General features: G+C 50.3%; 2 protein-coding genes across 2 annotated transcripts in view; one reads left to right on the top strand and one right to left on the bottom strand.

The window, feature by feature from the left end:
• The window catches only part of Hdac4 (histone deacetylase 4), a 410486-nt gene extending 407435 nt beyond the window's left edge, over positions 1 to 3051 (bottom strand). Inside the window, exon 1 of the mRNA XM_077698979.1 lies at positions 2700 to 3051. The gene's annotated coding sequence lies outside the window, so the exon portion shown is untranslated. The remainder of the gene's footprint in view (positions 1 to 2699) is intronic.
• A 277-nt stretch (positions 3052 to 3328) lies between these two features.
• LOC144167574 (uncharacterized) lies at positions 3329 to 12926 on the top strand. Its single transcript, XM_077696798.1, has 4 exons — positions 3329 to 3440; positions 3583 to 3646; positions 10434 to 10484; positions 12372 to 12926. The coding sequence occupies exons 1-4, from the start codon at positions 3384 to 3386 to the stop codon at positions 12587 to 12589; spliced, it is 390 nt and encodes a 129-aa protein (XP_077552924.1). The 5' UTR covers positions 3329 to 3383; the 3' UTR covers positions 12590 to 12926.
• Positions 12927 to 14695: the final 1769 nt, after the last annotated feature.

The following is a 14695-nucleotide window of genomic DNA, read 5'->3' as shown; positions in this document are numbered from 1 at the left end:
GGCGGCCGGCGGACGAAACGCTGGGCCGACTGACTCTGTCGGCCGGGGAGCCGTGCAGTAGCGCAGCCGTGGCGCAGCCAATTGCCAGCTCACCCCCTCCTGACGTCACACGAAAACGCCACAGAAAATGGGCGAGCGTAAAGAGAGGAGGACAGCGTTTTCGAATTAGTTTTTCTACTGAATAAAATCGCGTAAACGCGCCTAGAGTGGTCGAAACATGGCCTGGGGACTCCGGACTACAATTTGCGCTAGTAATCCCGCAATGTTTACATATCACTTCAGTGTCCCTTTAATTGGTCATTTTCTTATCGTTCACCTGACTTTACTCCTGCATTCGAAGCTGAAGTTTTCGCAATTGTTTTGGCATTAAAAAGGTTACCTCTGCAATATTTAAATGTTGCTGTTATTTCAGATTCCCTGTCGGTTTGTAGCGCGTTAACATCTCCAAAAATAATTCGTTGCTCATTTCTCATTACTCATGCCTCCCCATTTACGCGACATCCATCTCATTTGGGTCCCAGATTACAGGGGCCGATGGCTCAATGAAGCGGCTGACTCTTTGGCTGGTTCAGCTTTAGATAGCCCTACGGTGGACCTCAGCCCTACTCCCATTTCTCCTGGCGCGAGCAAGGTTACGCAGATATCAACGGCTAGGGATGACAAAGGAAGGTACTATCACAGGCTTGGATGACTATTCCCATCTAGCTCACACTTGGGATGCGAGATTTTGCGAGTCCCGCCAGTGTGAGGTCACTTTAACCAGCATCAGATGCAGAATACCGCAGCTTAATTTTTATTTGCATCGCGCTGGTCTCACCTCCTCCTGTCTTTGTGCTGCTTGCGGTGAAATTGAAACAATTGAACACTTTTTCCTGTACTGCCGCGGTTTTTCTTTCATTCGGAAACGGTATCTAGCCGCACCAATTCAACGTTTTGGCCTTCCTCTGTCGATGCCTGTGCTCATTTCGTTCAGGGCCACACCCCCGGGGTTTTGTCACGGAGGGGTGATTGCGGCCGTTCACGCGTATATATCAGAGACCAGACTTGTGTACTGTCAACCCGTTCAAGAATTGTTTTTTTTTTTTTTTTCGCCTGTTCTCCTAAAAATGGCATCAATCCCTGATTCTTCTCCAGTTCTATTATATAATCCTGCACCGTTTCCCTAATTCAGTTCTACAGGCTGATTGTATAGGGCTATGAGGTGGGCGTGTTAGCCCCAAAAAGTCACCCCGTTTCTTGGCCAATCCCCCACGTAAGTATATGAAAAATTGACGCCCCCCCCCCCTCCCCTTGCAGGTGCGCCACTGACTGTATTGACTGTATACGTCTTGCGTGGTGCTGGTCTGACCACTGACATCCGCCGACGGCGTAAGACCATCTAGAGCAAGCAGTTGGAACATCACAAGGGCGTCACTTTCTGCTTTCTCCTACAGATCCTACAGTTTTCTAGATGCATGCTGGTTCCCGTTAGACGAAATGCGTAAAAGCAGAGCGCGGCACGGATGTTCATTAGACACTAAAAACAATTTTATGGCCCTTATTTTATTTCGAGAGAACTGCCCAGAACGAATTCTTTTTTAGTATCGCCTAAACATGTTCTCGTCGGATCAATACTTTTGCCAAATGTTATCAAAAACACAAATACGACAGCGGATTGAACGTGCATGTAATATGGCAGAAAATGCGATAGTGCATTTTGTTCACCCTCACGAATCCCTAGAAACTGCGGAGAGTTATGCATAGGCTCGCGACAAACTCGGTGAGATTTTTTCTGATGCGCATATGTGCGCCCAATAACTTTTCGGCCGGTGATATCTCGCCTGGTGATATTTTGTCCGATTGACTTTTATCTTACACCCATCACGCGGTTCCCGTCTACGGTCTGTCTTTATTTCTTCCTTCTGGGAAGTTTGAGAAGGGCGTGCTTCGTACGTGTAGTTTAGAATAAACGAATTTAGTTATCGCTTGTACAGTCGCCCACCGTCATAGCTGGAGAAACGCTTCCCGCACTTATCGTCTTCTCCTGCCTTAATGTACGGAAAATTAGCCACAACTACTGCATTGCTCTCAAGTTTACGGGCTAACTTAAGTCCTACGCACTCGTTTGATAGTGGTTCTTCAGAAATTTTCGAGATATGCTAAGGTGAAGTCGAATTTGCTGCTCTAGATAAGCCTGTGGACGACTGTAACAATCGCTTTCAAAGAGTGGAAATGAACGGGGGAACATACATGTCAAAAGTAAAGAATCCTTTCCAATAAATTTGTTTGCTCTACTTAAAGCATTAGTAACGCGCGGAGCAACTTGTAGTGAGGCCACTGCATTTTATTTAACGAATTGTCGATCTAAACTGCGTTTTGTGCGAAGGCAAGCAATGCAAGCAGCCCGTATTTCGATTTGCTTCCGCGCCCGCTGGCCCTTCCGAGGCTGCCCGATTAAACCAAACAATGGTGCGCTACTATTCTCCGTATGACACAATCAATTCACAGGTCATTGCTTTTCTTTGTGTATGTAGCGTAGCTTCTTCGTTCCTTAATAGCGTACAGTTACAATTCTCCCAAACCGTAGCAAGGAAACTGTTGGAGTGAATACCTTTACCAGCTCTAGGACGTAATTCCGCGTGTAGGTGTTTATATTTGGCGCTAAGCCAACTGGCTCCGCGCGATCAGTAGTCGCACCTGTCACGGCCAGGGGAACCCACCTCGACACGTCGATTACACCGTTCCGCAGAGCACCGGGGCGTCCGACCACTGTCAGCGGGCGGCGACGGAATGTCGACGGGGATTCCGCCCCGCGGCGACGCTTTTAATCCCCTACGGCCTTGGGGTATCCGCTTTGGACAACTTCCCTGTTCTGTTGATGAGCAACACCGGCGGTGACTGACTTGCCAAGCGGCGCACACGATTCGCCGCCGTTCGGACGAGTTGGGCACATGCGATGTGGAAGTTTTTTTATATAGCACTGCAACGTAGTTACGGACACAAGAGCACTGACGGGAAGTATATATTTCAGCGCTGGACTCGCAGAATCTGTATTACCGCGCGCGAACAGTCTCTGGGAGGTGAGCATGAAAGCGAAAGTTGCGCCGTTGCCCCAGCGGCGTAGTGACCGCCGCGCGAGCTTAAACGTGCGCTTGTCCCGCCATCTGTCGTCCAGGTCGCGCACTGCTCTGCTTGCGAGCGTCCCCTCTGTTGAAAATATTTGAGCAAAAATCGGCGTATTAAACCCGCGAAAACTTAAACATAAGCTACAGAGTCACTTTTCTTTGCGCGTTAGAATCTGATAAAGCTGTAGGTAAAACATTACACTTATCGTCTGCAGGTCCGCAAGCAACGTATGCCCAGTTGTGCCGGTTGTCAGTTGCGTTCTGACTGGGTTGTCGGTCATGGATTTTGCAAGTAGTGCCGAAATGAACGTAATCGACAACGACGAAAACATCGAGGTAATGCCGCACTGTTTCCATATATCGTATTATAGCTTCTCTTTCTGACTACTTAAAGTCGACAGCAGCTTCTTCGCGAAGCTGCGCTTATGCGCTTATTAACTTGGCGAGGCCTAGCGCTGACCTGGAAACTTTCATGCAGTTCCCTCCAGACTCCCAGGCGCTGAAGCTGGCTTCTCAGAATTACGACCCTAATGGCGGTCCAGGTAAGTCACATAGGCGATAGTCACACACGCACCTCGAGTAATAGTTATTTCGTGTATTGTGCCTGCTGCGACATTTACTGCTACGTCACTCGAGATTCGTGCGTCAGATGATACAGGGTGCAGGTGCTACAACAATAAATAGGCCACTCCAAAAAGTCAATTTGGGAAAACGGCTGGCTCGACTGAGCTCAAAACTTAGCAGAAAACTGCGTTTCGTGGTTCTTTTCTTTTGTGAAAATACAGGCAACCGTGTTGTGCTAGTTTTCTCTTGCTCTAAGAAAAACCTCTCGTCGTCTGTGGGCACAGGCAACACGAAAACTGGTTTTTAATCGTTTGCAAAAAACCAAGGCACTGGTGCCGTCTTTATTATTTTTAAGCAAAATAAACCACAACTTGAGACATTTGTGCAAACTTTTAGTGAGAAGGAATCAGTGGTTTATAAATTAAAGTGCTTTAAAGACACTGCGTGTAGAAATAGTAGGGGACCCCATCTGCACATCAACAAGTAATAACTGCTAAGGCTTAAGGGTAAGGGGCAAGGGTGGTTTCAATTTCACACTAATCCCATAAATGCAACTTCGCTGTTTGTCAACCTGTTTTCGTGCGTCTGGCTCCCTTGCCGAGCTTCTGTGCAATGCGGGAAAGCCAACGTGGCGACGCAGAGAACCCAGATGGTCGTATGCGTGTTTTGTGGTGAACCCAACATGTTGGATCTCCTTTAAAGTCTGATAGAAGGAAAATTATGAGGTTTAATGGGGGCCTCACTGTTCATTGAGGGCAGCGCGGAGTTTGTATATGCCTTCGTGAACCTCTTGAAGTTCGTGCATTATTGTTCCACTATGTTACAGCTCGATTCGGTAACGCGGTTCATGCTCCGTTATAATGGAAAACGCAGGGAATCGACCCTATTGCTCCTACGCCCTTGGTTTAGTTAGTACGGGGGACATTGATCGGGCCGCATGATAATGATTAAATAGATACACCATAGATAGCGCCGTAGGCAATTTTTGCCGGATTCCGTACATTTTATGAGAGAACATGCACTACCTGTCTGCAGACAAAATGCCTTTGTCATGACGCGTAGCCATACTCGTCATCATCATGACCCCATAACTACTTCTCATTCCACTTGAGACTCACTAGGTAAGGGTGGTTTATCGTCTTCTGCGAATTGGTTCATGTTTTCCGGGATTCAAATGTATTCGAAGATCGCCAACGGATGTAGCCGAGCGCGTTTTCAGAGAAAGGTGTGGACCAACACGTGTTTTTTTAACGTATTTATTTCTGCATTGTACAGGTTATAAACCTTGCGACAGAAGTGGCGGAATTTATGGTGGAGGGGGAGGGGGGGGGGGGGGGGGGCGCTGTCCACGTCTTCGAGGTGGGGGGGGGGGGGGGGGGTCCCGACGTCGGCTCTGCAAAGAAACGGTCGGGTCCTCTCTCGTCCTTAAAATATTGAAGAAAAGCCCGCCAGAGCCGGAGTGCGTCCGATGGTCCAACGTGCGATGGTTATTAAATGTGGACGCAGTGTCTATGCATTGCGCCAGCGCGCGCGGTTACATGGTGACCGCACCGTTTGAAGGTTATCGTCGTTAGCGCGACTTTATGACCAGTGGAATACACCGCCAACTTCGCGAGAAACACTTTTGTTCACCGTGATAACAGCAGCAGCGCGCTTCTCTCTTCTAGCGAACTGGGGTCAGCGGCGCCGCACTGAGTTCCAGGAACGCGATCGTCCCGTACAAGGCCTTTTCGCTGTATTAAAGCGCAGTCATTCCACCGCACGACGCTTGCCCTTTAACCGACATTAGCTGCGCGTATCTCGCTTCTTGAATAACGCGGAGGGCGAAAACTGCACCGCATGCCTATTGTTCTGGAAGCTGTTTTCCTCCTCCTCCTCCTCCTCCTCCTCCTTCTCCCTCAAATAAATGACCCTCACTTAAAGGTGGGAACAAAGTCGAACATATACTTAGGCTATGCTTGGCTGGCACCAATTACAATACTATACATCTAAAAAATAGTCTATTTCTGAAATTTGAAAAAAAAAAAGAAAATTAAAGCCAAAAGGCACTACCTACCGAAGCACGGCGCAGAGCAAGGGGTGATTTATTCGGCGGTGCGCCTGAAGAGAGGGGCATGGTGCGTGAATGCCATTGGGGGGGAGCGGACTCATGTGTGAGCATGCAGATTGAATGTGTCTCGAAGGAGTAAGCGGCTGTGAGGGTGAGCACGCCCTGTTAGCGCGGCACTTGGCCGCATTCTACGGCAGGCCGGCGCAAGCTTTTAACTCAAAGCATAGCGTTGGGACCACGGTTGGGACCTAAGTGGTTTCGATTTCTAACTTGAAGGTATCCATAAAATACTGCCAACTGACCGATGGCGAAAGTCCAGGGACACTGGTGCATACCTGCCAGGTTCTCCGGGATGACGGGTCGGAACTGGGTGCAATTTTTCTTTGCTACACAGAACTGCCTCTCGCATTCAGCGTTTCTGTGGCACTGACCGGTTCAACTTGCGCGCTTGGCTGACCATGCTTTTTGAGCTATTTACTGATAACGACGTCAATTTGTATAGGATTGGATTGGATTGTCAAACAGCTCAGGCGCAATGTGGCCAGACTGGGAGGGAGGTTTGGCCAAAATAAAGGCCGTATTCGGGGGATTTTTGTTTCCGTCCTACAATCGTACAAAACCATCAGAATTTGGGAGTCTCCCAGACAGTTCGGGAAACCTGGCAGGATGCCGGTGCACCCTGTGCCACATATGTGTAACGTATAGATGGTATTCATTGTAAAGTTTAGCTGTCGATTTCTTCACTTGGCTACACTGGAAACTGCCACGGACATGGCCGAAGTGGCCAAAGCGCCACGGACATGACGTGGCTTTCACCACTGTGCGCGCCCGCCGCAGAACAAATTAAAAAAAGAAAAAAAGAAAAAAAAACGGCGTGCGTCATCTGCTCTGTTCTAACCCGATTCTCAGCGGTGATGTCAACAGAAATGTTATTAATCACACTCACACTGGAGTAGATGCGTTACTTTGCATTCGGTGGGGTAGAGTTTGGAACGTCCAACACACGTCATGTGCTTATCACGGACAAGTACCGCCATCCCGCGGAGCCCAACGCAACCATGGCGGAGCACTTACATGGTTGCCTGAATGCGTACCGCACCAGTGAATACAACCTATAAATAATACCGTGAGCAAGAACTATCTAAATATTGAAAAGGAAAGAAATAGACAGCGGCAGAAAAAATCCTGGTATGAGTCTTCTTATAGAAGGAATATGTCAGAATGCGATTACAAGAAACGGATGTATCCATACTCACGCGAACACAGGCAACGTAACCGATTACTGCGGACTTCTGGGCAAGTTGGTAGTGCATGGTTGACGAGTGAAGCGCAAAGAAAGAAAGGAATAAAAGTAAAGGAAAGGCAGGAATGTCAACCAGGCTGTGGCCCAGTTTGCTATCCCACACCTTGGAAAGGGGAACAACGGGGAAAAAAGATGAAAACAGCAAAATAAGGGCAGCGTAAGGACAGAGCGTAAAGAGGTGTGCCCAGCGTTGGGACACTATAGAGACGATAGCAAAGCACAAAAATTACGCCAAGGACGAAGGAGGACAACGCTTCTCTATGTTGTCCTCCTTCGTCCTCCGTGTGATTTTTGCGCTTTACTCGTCAACCACGAAACGCAAGCAGTTTAACTTGGGGTGTTGCTCGCGCTATCTACACCTCGACATATGTGAGGCACACCGTAGCGCGAGGCTATGGATTTAAAACACGGCGGGGAACTTCAACGTGTGCTAAAATATCGTACATACCGCGCTTTTGTTTCTGGCCTCCATCGGACGAACGATCCGGACATAATTTATATCCCCGCGTTCAGCAGCACGTCGTTTTAAAGCGACAATTAAGACGAACCATAAGTTCGGTTTATTCAAAAGACTGCTTTATTTCACTAACGGTGATACCAATTTTTAAGAAAAATTCGTATACAAATATGTTAGGCAGTAAGGAAAATATGTGGAGCAGTGGCCACTCGTGAGCCATTTTTTGCCATGTCCTTATGAGGTTAGAGAAGCTTGTTTGCTCGGTTGGCGGCCGTCGACTAAACCCACCGCAGGAAACACACGTGGCTGTGAGATTATAGCGGCGCCTTCAGTTGCGTTTGGTCGTATCACTTGAGTGCTAACGTGCGGATGCCCTCCTATTGTCCTGTTGTATGTCTGTACAAGTCCTGCATCCTAGGGCAGCCTGCATAAAAATTGTAGCCTCTAGGTGGCCACCTGCTTGTTAATAAAGCGGAGCTTTAGCGTTCTCACTGATGGCGTCTATAACGCGAAAACAGGTGAAGGGAGTGGTGGTGGGAAATCCCACATTTCCCCTTCTCTCTTTCCACCCGACTGCCCACATTGTCACATCCCTCTCAACACCTGCCACCTCGTCTTCTCCTGCCCCCAACACCTACATCCCCACCCCTCCCTTCCCCTGAGCAGTGGTAGTCCGAGCTGACCAGCTCCGCACCGGAGCGCCAGGTCGCCCTGGTGCGGCGCGGCGCGCACTGGAGGCAGCCCGGACAAGAGGCCTCCTGGACTTAGGAGGCTGACCACGCCCTTTTACCCCTTCCCTTTGGCGCAATAAATGTTTTTGCCGCCACCACCACTCCCTTCACCTGTTTTCGCGTTATAGACGCCATAAGTGAGAACGCTACAGCTTCGCCTTATTAAGTAATGAGTGAAGGGAAAGAAAAAAAATAAAGCCGTTCCACTCAATGTGAAAGCTGTCGGAAATGCAGAGCAGTGATTCGCCATAATGGGCTGTACCACCCCGTGCAATTCAAATTTCCTGCATTCGCAGTGCTCGCGCGCCCCCTGCCAGAAACTGCGCCAGTTCTCTTTGTGCTTTTCCCCCCCACGTACCGGCGTTGCACTGCCATCGTAAAAACCAACCCAACGGGCGTCCTTAAAGGGACACTGAAGTGATATGTAAACATTGCGGGATTACTAGCGCAAATTGTAGCCCGGAGTCCCCAGGCCATGTTTCGACCACTCTGGGCGCGTTTACGCGATTTTATTTAGTAGAAAAATTAATTCGAAAATGCTGTCCTCCTCTCTTTACGCTCGCCCATTTTCTGTGGCGTTTTCGTGTGACGTCAGGAGGTGCCGAGCTCGCAATTGGCTGCGCTACTGCACGGCTCCCCGGCCTTCAGACAGAGTCAGTCGGCCCAGCGTTTCGTCCGCCGGCCGCCTACGGGTCGTCGCAATTCGTTCGCTCAGTTGAAACGAAGCCAGGACACGTTTGTGAATGGAAGAATGTGCCTTTCTTTACTTGGTTAGTTTGTACACTGTATCTAGCTCCAAGTCAAGGTCGCTTCATACAAGCGCTGCACAAGCGCACATGCGACTCTTCGCTGACTGGTACGCCAGTAGGAAAATATAAGGCCTCTTGAAGGCGGGAGAAGAGTCAGCGAAGTCAATATAGGTACTAAGGAAATAAAATCAACTGATATTTTTACCGTACAGCGTAAAACTAGGGTGCGGGAAGCACTTTTTTGCGCTGGGCGAACAACCACAGCGGTCAGCACGACTACGCATCTGCGAACGCTTTTCCGTCTACGAAATGCAATTGCTAGACGTGAGCTATTGTGGAAACTCGGGGTACGCTTACTGCACGAGCGCAATACAACAAATAGTTACGTAAGCTGCTTGAAATGCCAAAACTAAATAAAAGTGTAGACGTGTTGTACAATATACAGGGTGTTGCAACGATAACTGGAACACTTTAAAAAATTTTCCTGAGCGATCCGCCGCCCTGTTCACGCTCAAACTTCACACAAAGGTCGCATTTTGTGGTCTATTTTGTTTGACACCGGGAACAACAACGGTACTTACCTGTTTATTCTGAAAATAAATAAAAACGATTTTCGCCTATGGGAAAATGGCGGCGATTTGGACGTGCGAGCCCGAAAACCGGGTTTTCTGATCGTCTGTTAGCTCATTTCTAGGTGCATTTTCTGATCGTCTGCTGCACCATTTGGCTCCGTACGTGAATCCCAAACGTGCGTTTCACTCTGCAGGTGGTTCCGTCGTTCCAACATCAACTTGCGCTGGCTCGCACGTTCACTGATGTGCTTTTAATACAACGCAGAGTATAACCAGAGTCCTTCAGCATTGAAGGACTCTGGTATAACTCAGGCGTCGGCTAACTGACTACGCAGTCGCAGCTTTAAGATTCGTAGTTTCGTAGTTGTTGAGCGGTTCAGCGAAATCATGGTAAAAGCAACGCTCCTCGGTCTTATATCTGTACAGAGTAGCTCCGTCGCGAATGTGCACTGTTTCCACCGTTGAATCTCTCACATATATGTACAGACGTCGTAGCGGACTGTTTATGCGCGTAAAGTCTGAAAGAGAACGTAACTGCTTTTGTTTTCGAGTTACTGTTAGGTATCTTCCAAGGATGCACATACAGCTCTTGTGTTCTGCAGGTCCTTGTCGTGTCGAGCACGTACGCGGTTGTATCCCGGGTGCCGAATTTGACGGCCGAAGCACGTGTCACACGTCACTTTCGTGCGACACAAAACCCCTCCATACTGCTCTCGCCAGCCGCCTGGTCAATGGAGGGGCTTTAGAACTACAGTCTCACGCCCTGATCCCTTTAGAAGGGGTGCAGCGAAAGCACCTTGTGTCCTTGTGCAGAAGTTATAAGTTGTATGTTGCCTCCATGGTACCCTCAATTGTGCGCGACCATGGAAGAATCAACCTCGCACGAACAATTTGTGATTTCAGATTCGCAAGAAATTGAACTACCAGAACGCTGCCTGAACCCACCTAAACAAGGCAAGAACTTTTGTTGGCTTTTATTTCTCTGCGATAGCCCTAAGTGCTGCGGACGCGAATTTTGCGATATTTTTTTTTTTTTGGGGGGGGGGGGGGGTAGGGGGGGTGCGAAGTTCTGGGCTCAAACTGGAAACTGCATGGAACCATAAAGGGACTTTGATACGTTATTTACGCTTTTTTTTTCATTATCAGCCAAATACGTGGCAGGGACACTTAGGGCTGGTTATGTGTATGAATGCGAAAGCATCACATTCCCGCGGTTGAAATGATTTCGAGTAACGTTTCTACGTGTATTAAAGTTGTTTCTTACGCCATTGTGGGAGCCGCAATTTTCGTCGGCGCTGAGAGTTGCTACGCCGGCCGCAGCAATGACAGGTAGCGCGGCCGCCTCCCCCCCCCCCTTGCCTTCCCCGTCAACTACGTCGCCCTTCATACCCACAGACTAAACTTCTTTACACCCTTTTTGGCTGAAAAGGGCGTAAAAAATCTTGTCCCATGATGAAAAAAGGGTGTTCTCTTAAGCGTGACATTACAATGTGTATTGGTTGAACGTGCAGCAATACAGACACATTAAACACGCACAAGTCACACTGGTACCACAAATGAATTCAGCAAGAAAACCAACTGGATGCATGGGGAGAGCGCGTACATACTTACTTGCTTTTGAGAATTAATAAAGGGTGTAATGGTCTCCCAACACCCTTTTTCCACTTATGCTACGCCCTTTTTGGCCAAAAAGGATCTAAAAAAGTTTAGTGTGCAGATGCAGCTTCGGCACCCGTTAAAATAATGAAGTTGGTCACGTATATGCCACTAGCGTCGCTGTAAACGACGTCGACAGAAGATGGTATTTCTACCGCCCCTCTCCCACAGCGCCCCTCGCTCTCATTTCCTCGCTCCCTTTCCCTCCCCGAATTCACTCCTGGCAAGAGAACGCCGTCCTTCAAGGACAAAAGGCGGCTTTATTGAGCCTCTCGGAGGACACCGTCAGTCAGAGTCCATGACCGAACATGAAGCCAGTGAAAATGAAGTGGACGCGCTGGGCGCGTACCCGAAAAATTCGGGGCAGGTTTAGCGCCACTATTCGGTGTCACTTCTTGTAATGTTCCAACGCCCTTCCCACCTCCTCTCCCATTCCCTTCGGCTGCACTCTCTTTTCCTTATCCGCATGCCCCTCCCCCCCCCCCCCCATACAACCTCCTTGATGCCCGCCCCCACCATCACCACCCGGCATCGCGACTCACTGTCACCTCTTCTCCCGTTCTCATTTCCTCATACATTTCCGTTCCGCCGTCACATCTTCCCCTTTCGCCACATTCATCTTCTCCTCTCCTTCCCTCCCATCTCTCCCGCTCTCCCTTCTCGCCGAGTCACGTCAACGACCCACCTGTCTCGGCTAGAAGGAAATTGTCCTTCCCTTGACGAGGTGGTGCATGCGTGGTAGGTGTCTCCTCCAGGAATTTATACACACCCCTAAAACCCCCCAACACCCCCCAGGAAGATATCGACACTCCCCCAAAAAGATTCCACAACAACAAACACCCCACCCATAGATTCACCCGCACCCACATCCCCCCAACACCCGAAAAGATCGAAATTCTGGATAAAGCCCTGGTCTCCTCTTCCTTTAGAAGCCTCAAGGGAAGGACTCTTTCCTTTTCAGGGAGAGGCAGGTCTCTGGTATTCCAGTTTCTTTCCCCACGCCCCGATCTCCCGTCCATATGACATCTGCAATCATACTACAATGACCGCCACCAGTGGATCACAGCCGTCCTTGCGCCCTCCCACCGTCTAGTAGAACGTGTTAAATACAGCTTTGGCACAACTCACTGATGTGCTTCCACGTAAAGAGTGACCTCAGTGTAACGACTCGCTCTCCTCTCCCAGGTCTTCCGAAGCAGGCCCTGGAAGCGTTTGACCTCCTGGACAAAGAGTTCCTCGAGACAACTCGCAAAATAGAGCAGTACCGCGCAGTCCTCATTGACTGCAAGGAAGCTGCCCTGGGCATCGCGCGAGAGCAGCAACGGCAAATCGAGGACGCCTGCACCACGATGCAAGGCTTCTTCGCCAACTACAAGCGCGCGGCCACGCAGTTCCAGGAGTGAGCGGACACGCCGGGCTGCAGCAGCACTCCCGACAGGATTCGTTGGGAGCGCCCTGTAGAGACGTTCATCGAAGGCGTAGAGTTTTGTCGCAGGCGGCGCCCCTGGGTCTCTTCTTGTGTTTACGCGCAGCAGCTTTGGGTTGCTTCGCCATTTGCAACTCCCTGAGGCACTATTCCTCGTGTTCATGCGCATCGATGGCGCTCATGTTTCGGTCGTCACTTGTAACCGTACACTTCTCGTTGTGTGTTCACTCTCCTGGTTCCAGTTGCAGTGCAAACAGTCGGAGCATTTTCAGAAATAAAAGACACCTTTGTCACCAATGTCTTGCTGAGAGACATGCCTGGAATGTATACGGCACGCGCGTTTTCTTGCCATGTCATGTATGCATTTTTGCACCAAGCGCGTATGCAGTACAGGGCTGATCATGTTTTCGGATTAGGAGGAGGAGGAGGTAGCCTTTATTGTGGCATGAAGACTCTACGTCAAATAGGGGAAGGGGGAGAAACAGGGTTGGTTCGAGAAGCGCGCAGCCATTGGCTCCGCTCGGCGGTACGTCACGCTTCTTTTTCTAGCAGGCGACGGCCAAGCTCCGCCTACTACATCCGCTACCGCTCAGGGGGGTCGGTCGGTGGCCGGCACGCATCGAACGGCTCCTGGCGCCGGCCGTGCCCGCGTAGGCGGAAACGAGCGGAAACGAGCGTTTGAAGGCAAGATAGGGGGCTTCCAAACACAACATGCTCGCAAAATACAATAATTGAAGATTGCCACCGACGACTATAGCGGCTCGCTAGCGTTTCGGCATGCAGCGCCCCGCGGTGAACTGGTCCTACCGAGGTCTGGGAAAATGCTTAGCATCACCGCAGTTATCCAGACACTGCTGTGCGAGGCCGCGACGACGACGATCCCCCGCGCAATCTTTCACTGCACTATCACCCCCTTTCAAGTATTTGCAAACTGATTTTCAGCAATAGTCTGGCTCTGGCGGGCGGTGACAAGTTTTAGCTGCTGCGGTGTATGCCGTATCGTGCATACCGCACAGGGGGCCAGTGGCGTCGATTCACACGACGGAGAAACCCTCTCATTTTGGCCCGCGGGACCCGCTCACGTGACCGGTTTTAGGCTCCGCCCCTCGGTGGGGATAGCCCGCGGTGGCTCCGCGAAAGAAAATGCCTCCGCATGTTTTCGCTCGACGGCGGTGGCCCTCGGCGGGGAATGGAACCTGTTCCTCGGCGCTGTCGTCTGCTATTCACTCCGCGTAGCTCCGCACGTGTGGATGCGCCGCCAGGCCGGATAATCCGGTCACGTGCTGTTGACGTCACATATCCGTCCGCCTCCGTGAGAGGGTTCCTCCGTCGTGTGAATCCCGCTGAAGGGGGAGGGGTTCCTGGGCTCCGGTAGAGTTCCTGTATATGCTCCCTACGGGAGCAGAGTTGCGCCTTTGATTTCCATTCGCCGCTCACGACCCTATTCGCTGATCGTCGTCACGTGCACAAAAAGCATCCACGCACCGCAGAGAAGCCGGCGATGCGGCTGCAACGCCGCTGCTGCCCTCTGCTGTCGGCGTCTTTCGCACATTTTGCGCCGCTGCCGTGTCGCATTCGTAGTTCGTAGCGCGAGAGCGACAAGCCGCAACACGCTAGTACATGAAGAGTGTCTTTTTTGCACAACTTCAGTACGCGGTCAAGCCGACTGCCCTGAAGGCCTAGTTTTGGTCTTCCATTTTCGGTGTTGTCGGTTATTAGCAGCTGACTGTTTCTTTTGTTCGAATGCTTACATGAGAAGCTGACGCCTAGCTCTATTTTGCACAGCCATATCTTCCCGATATTCGGATATGCGTTATAGGAAAACTGCACTCAAGAGGAGGAGGAGGAGTAAGGGGAGGAGGGGAAAACTTTGTTTAACAATTAAATCGATCTGGTTAAGGGGTATTCACACGACGGAGCGTTTCAGCGGAGAAATCCGAGGGAGGTCGTGACGTCACCGCAGGCGGAGTTCCGCTTGGCCAGCTCCTTCGCTCACACGGAGGATACGACTTTCGGACGGACATCACTGTTTGCAGTCGCCTATCTCTAAAGCAGAGCTGCCGTAGCACCGCCGATTCCGCGA

This window comes from Haemaphysalis longicornis, unplaced genomic scaffold (assembly GCF_048455015.1).
Source record: "Haemaphysalis longicornis isolate Haplotype H1 unplaced genomic scaffold, Haemaphysalis longicornis Haplotype H1 scaffold_2, whole genome shotgun sequence".
Lineage (NCBI taxonomy): Eukaryota > Metazoa > Arthropoda > Arachnida > Ixodida > Ixodidae > Haemaphysalis > Haemaphysalis longicornis.
This window is presented reverse-complemented; position numbering and strand designations above follow the sequence as displayed.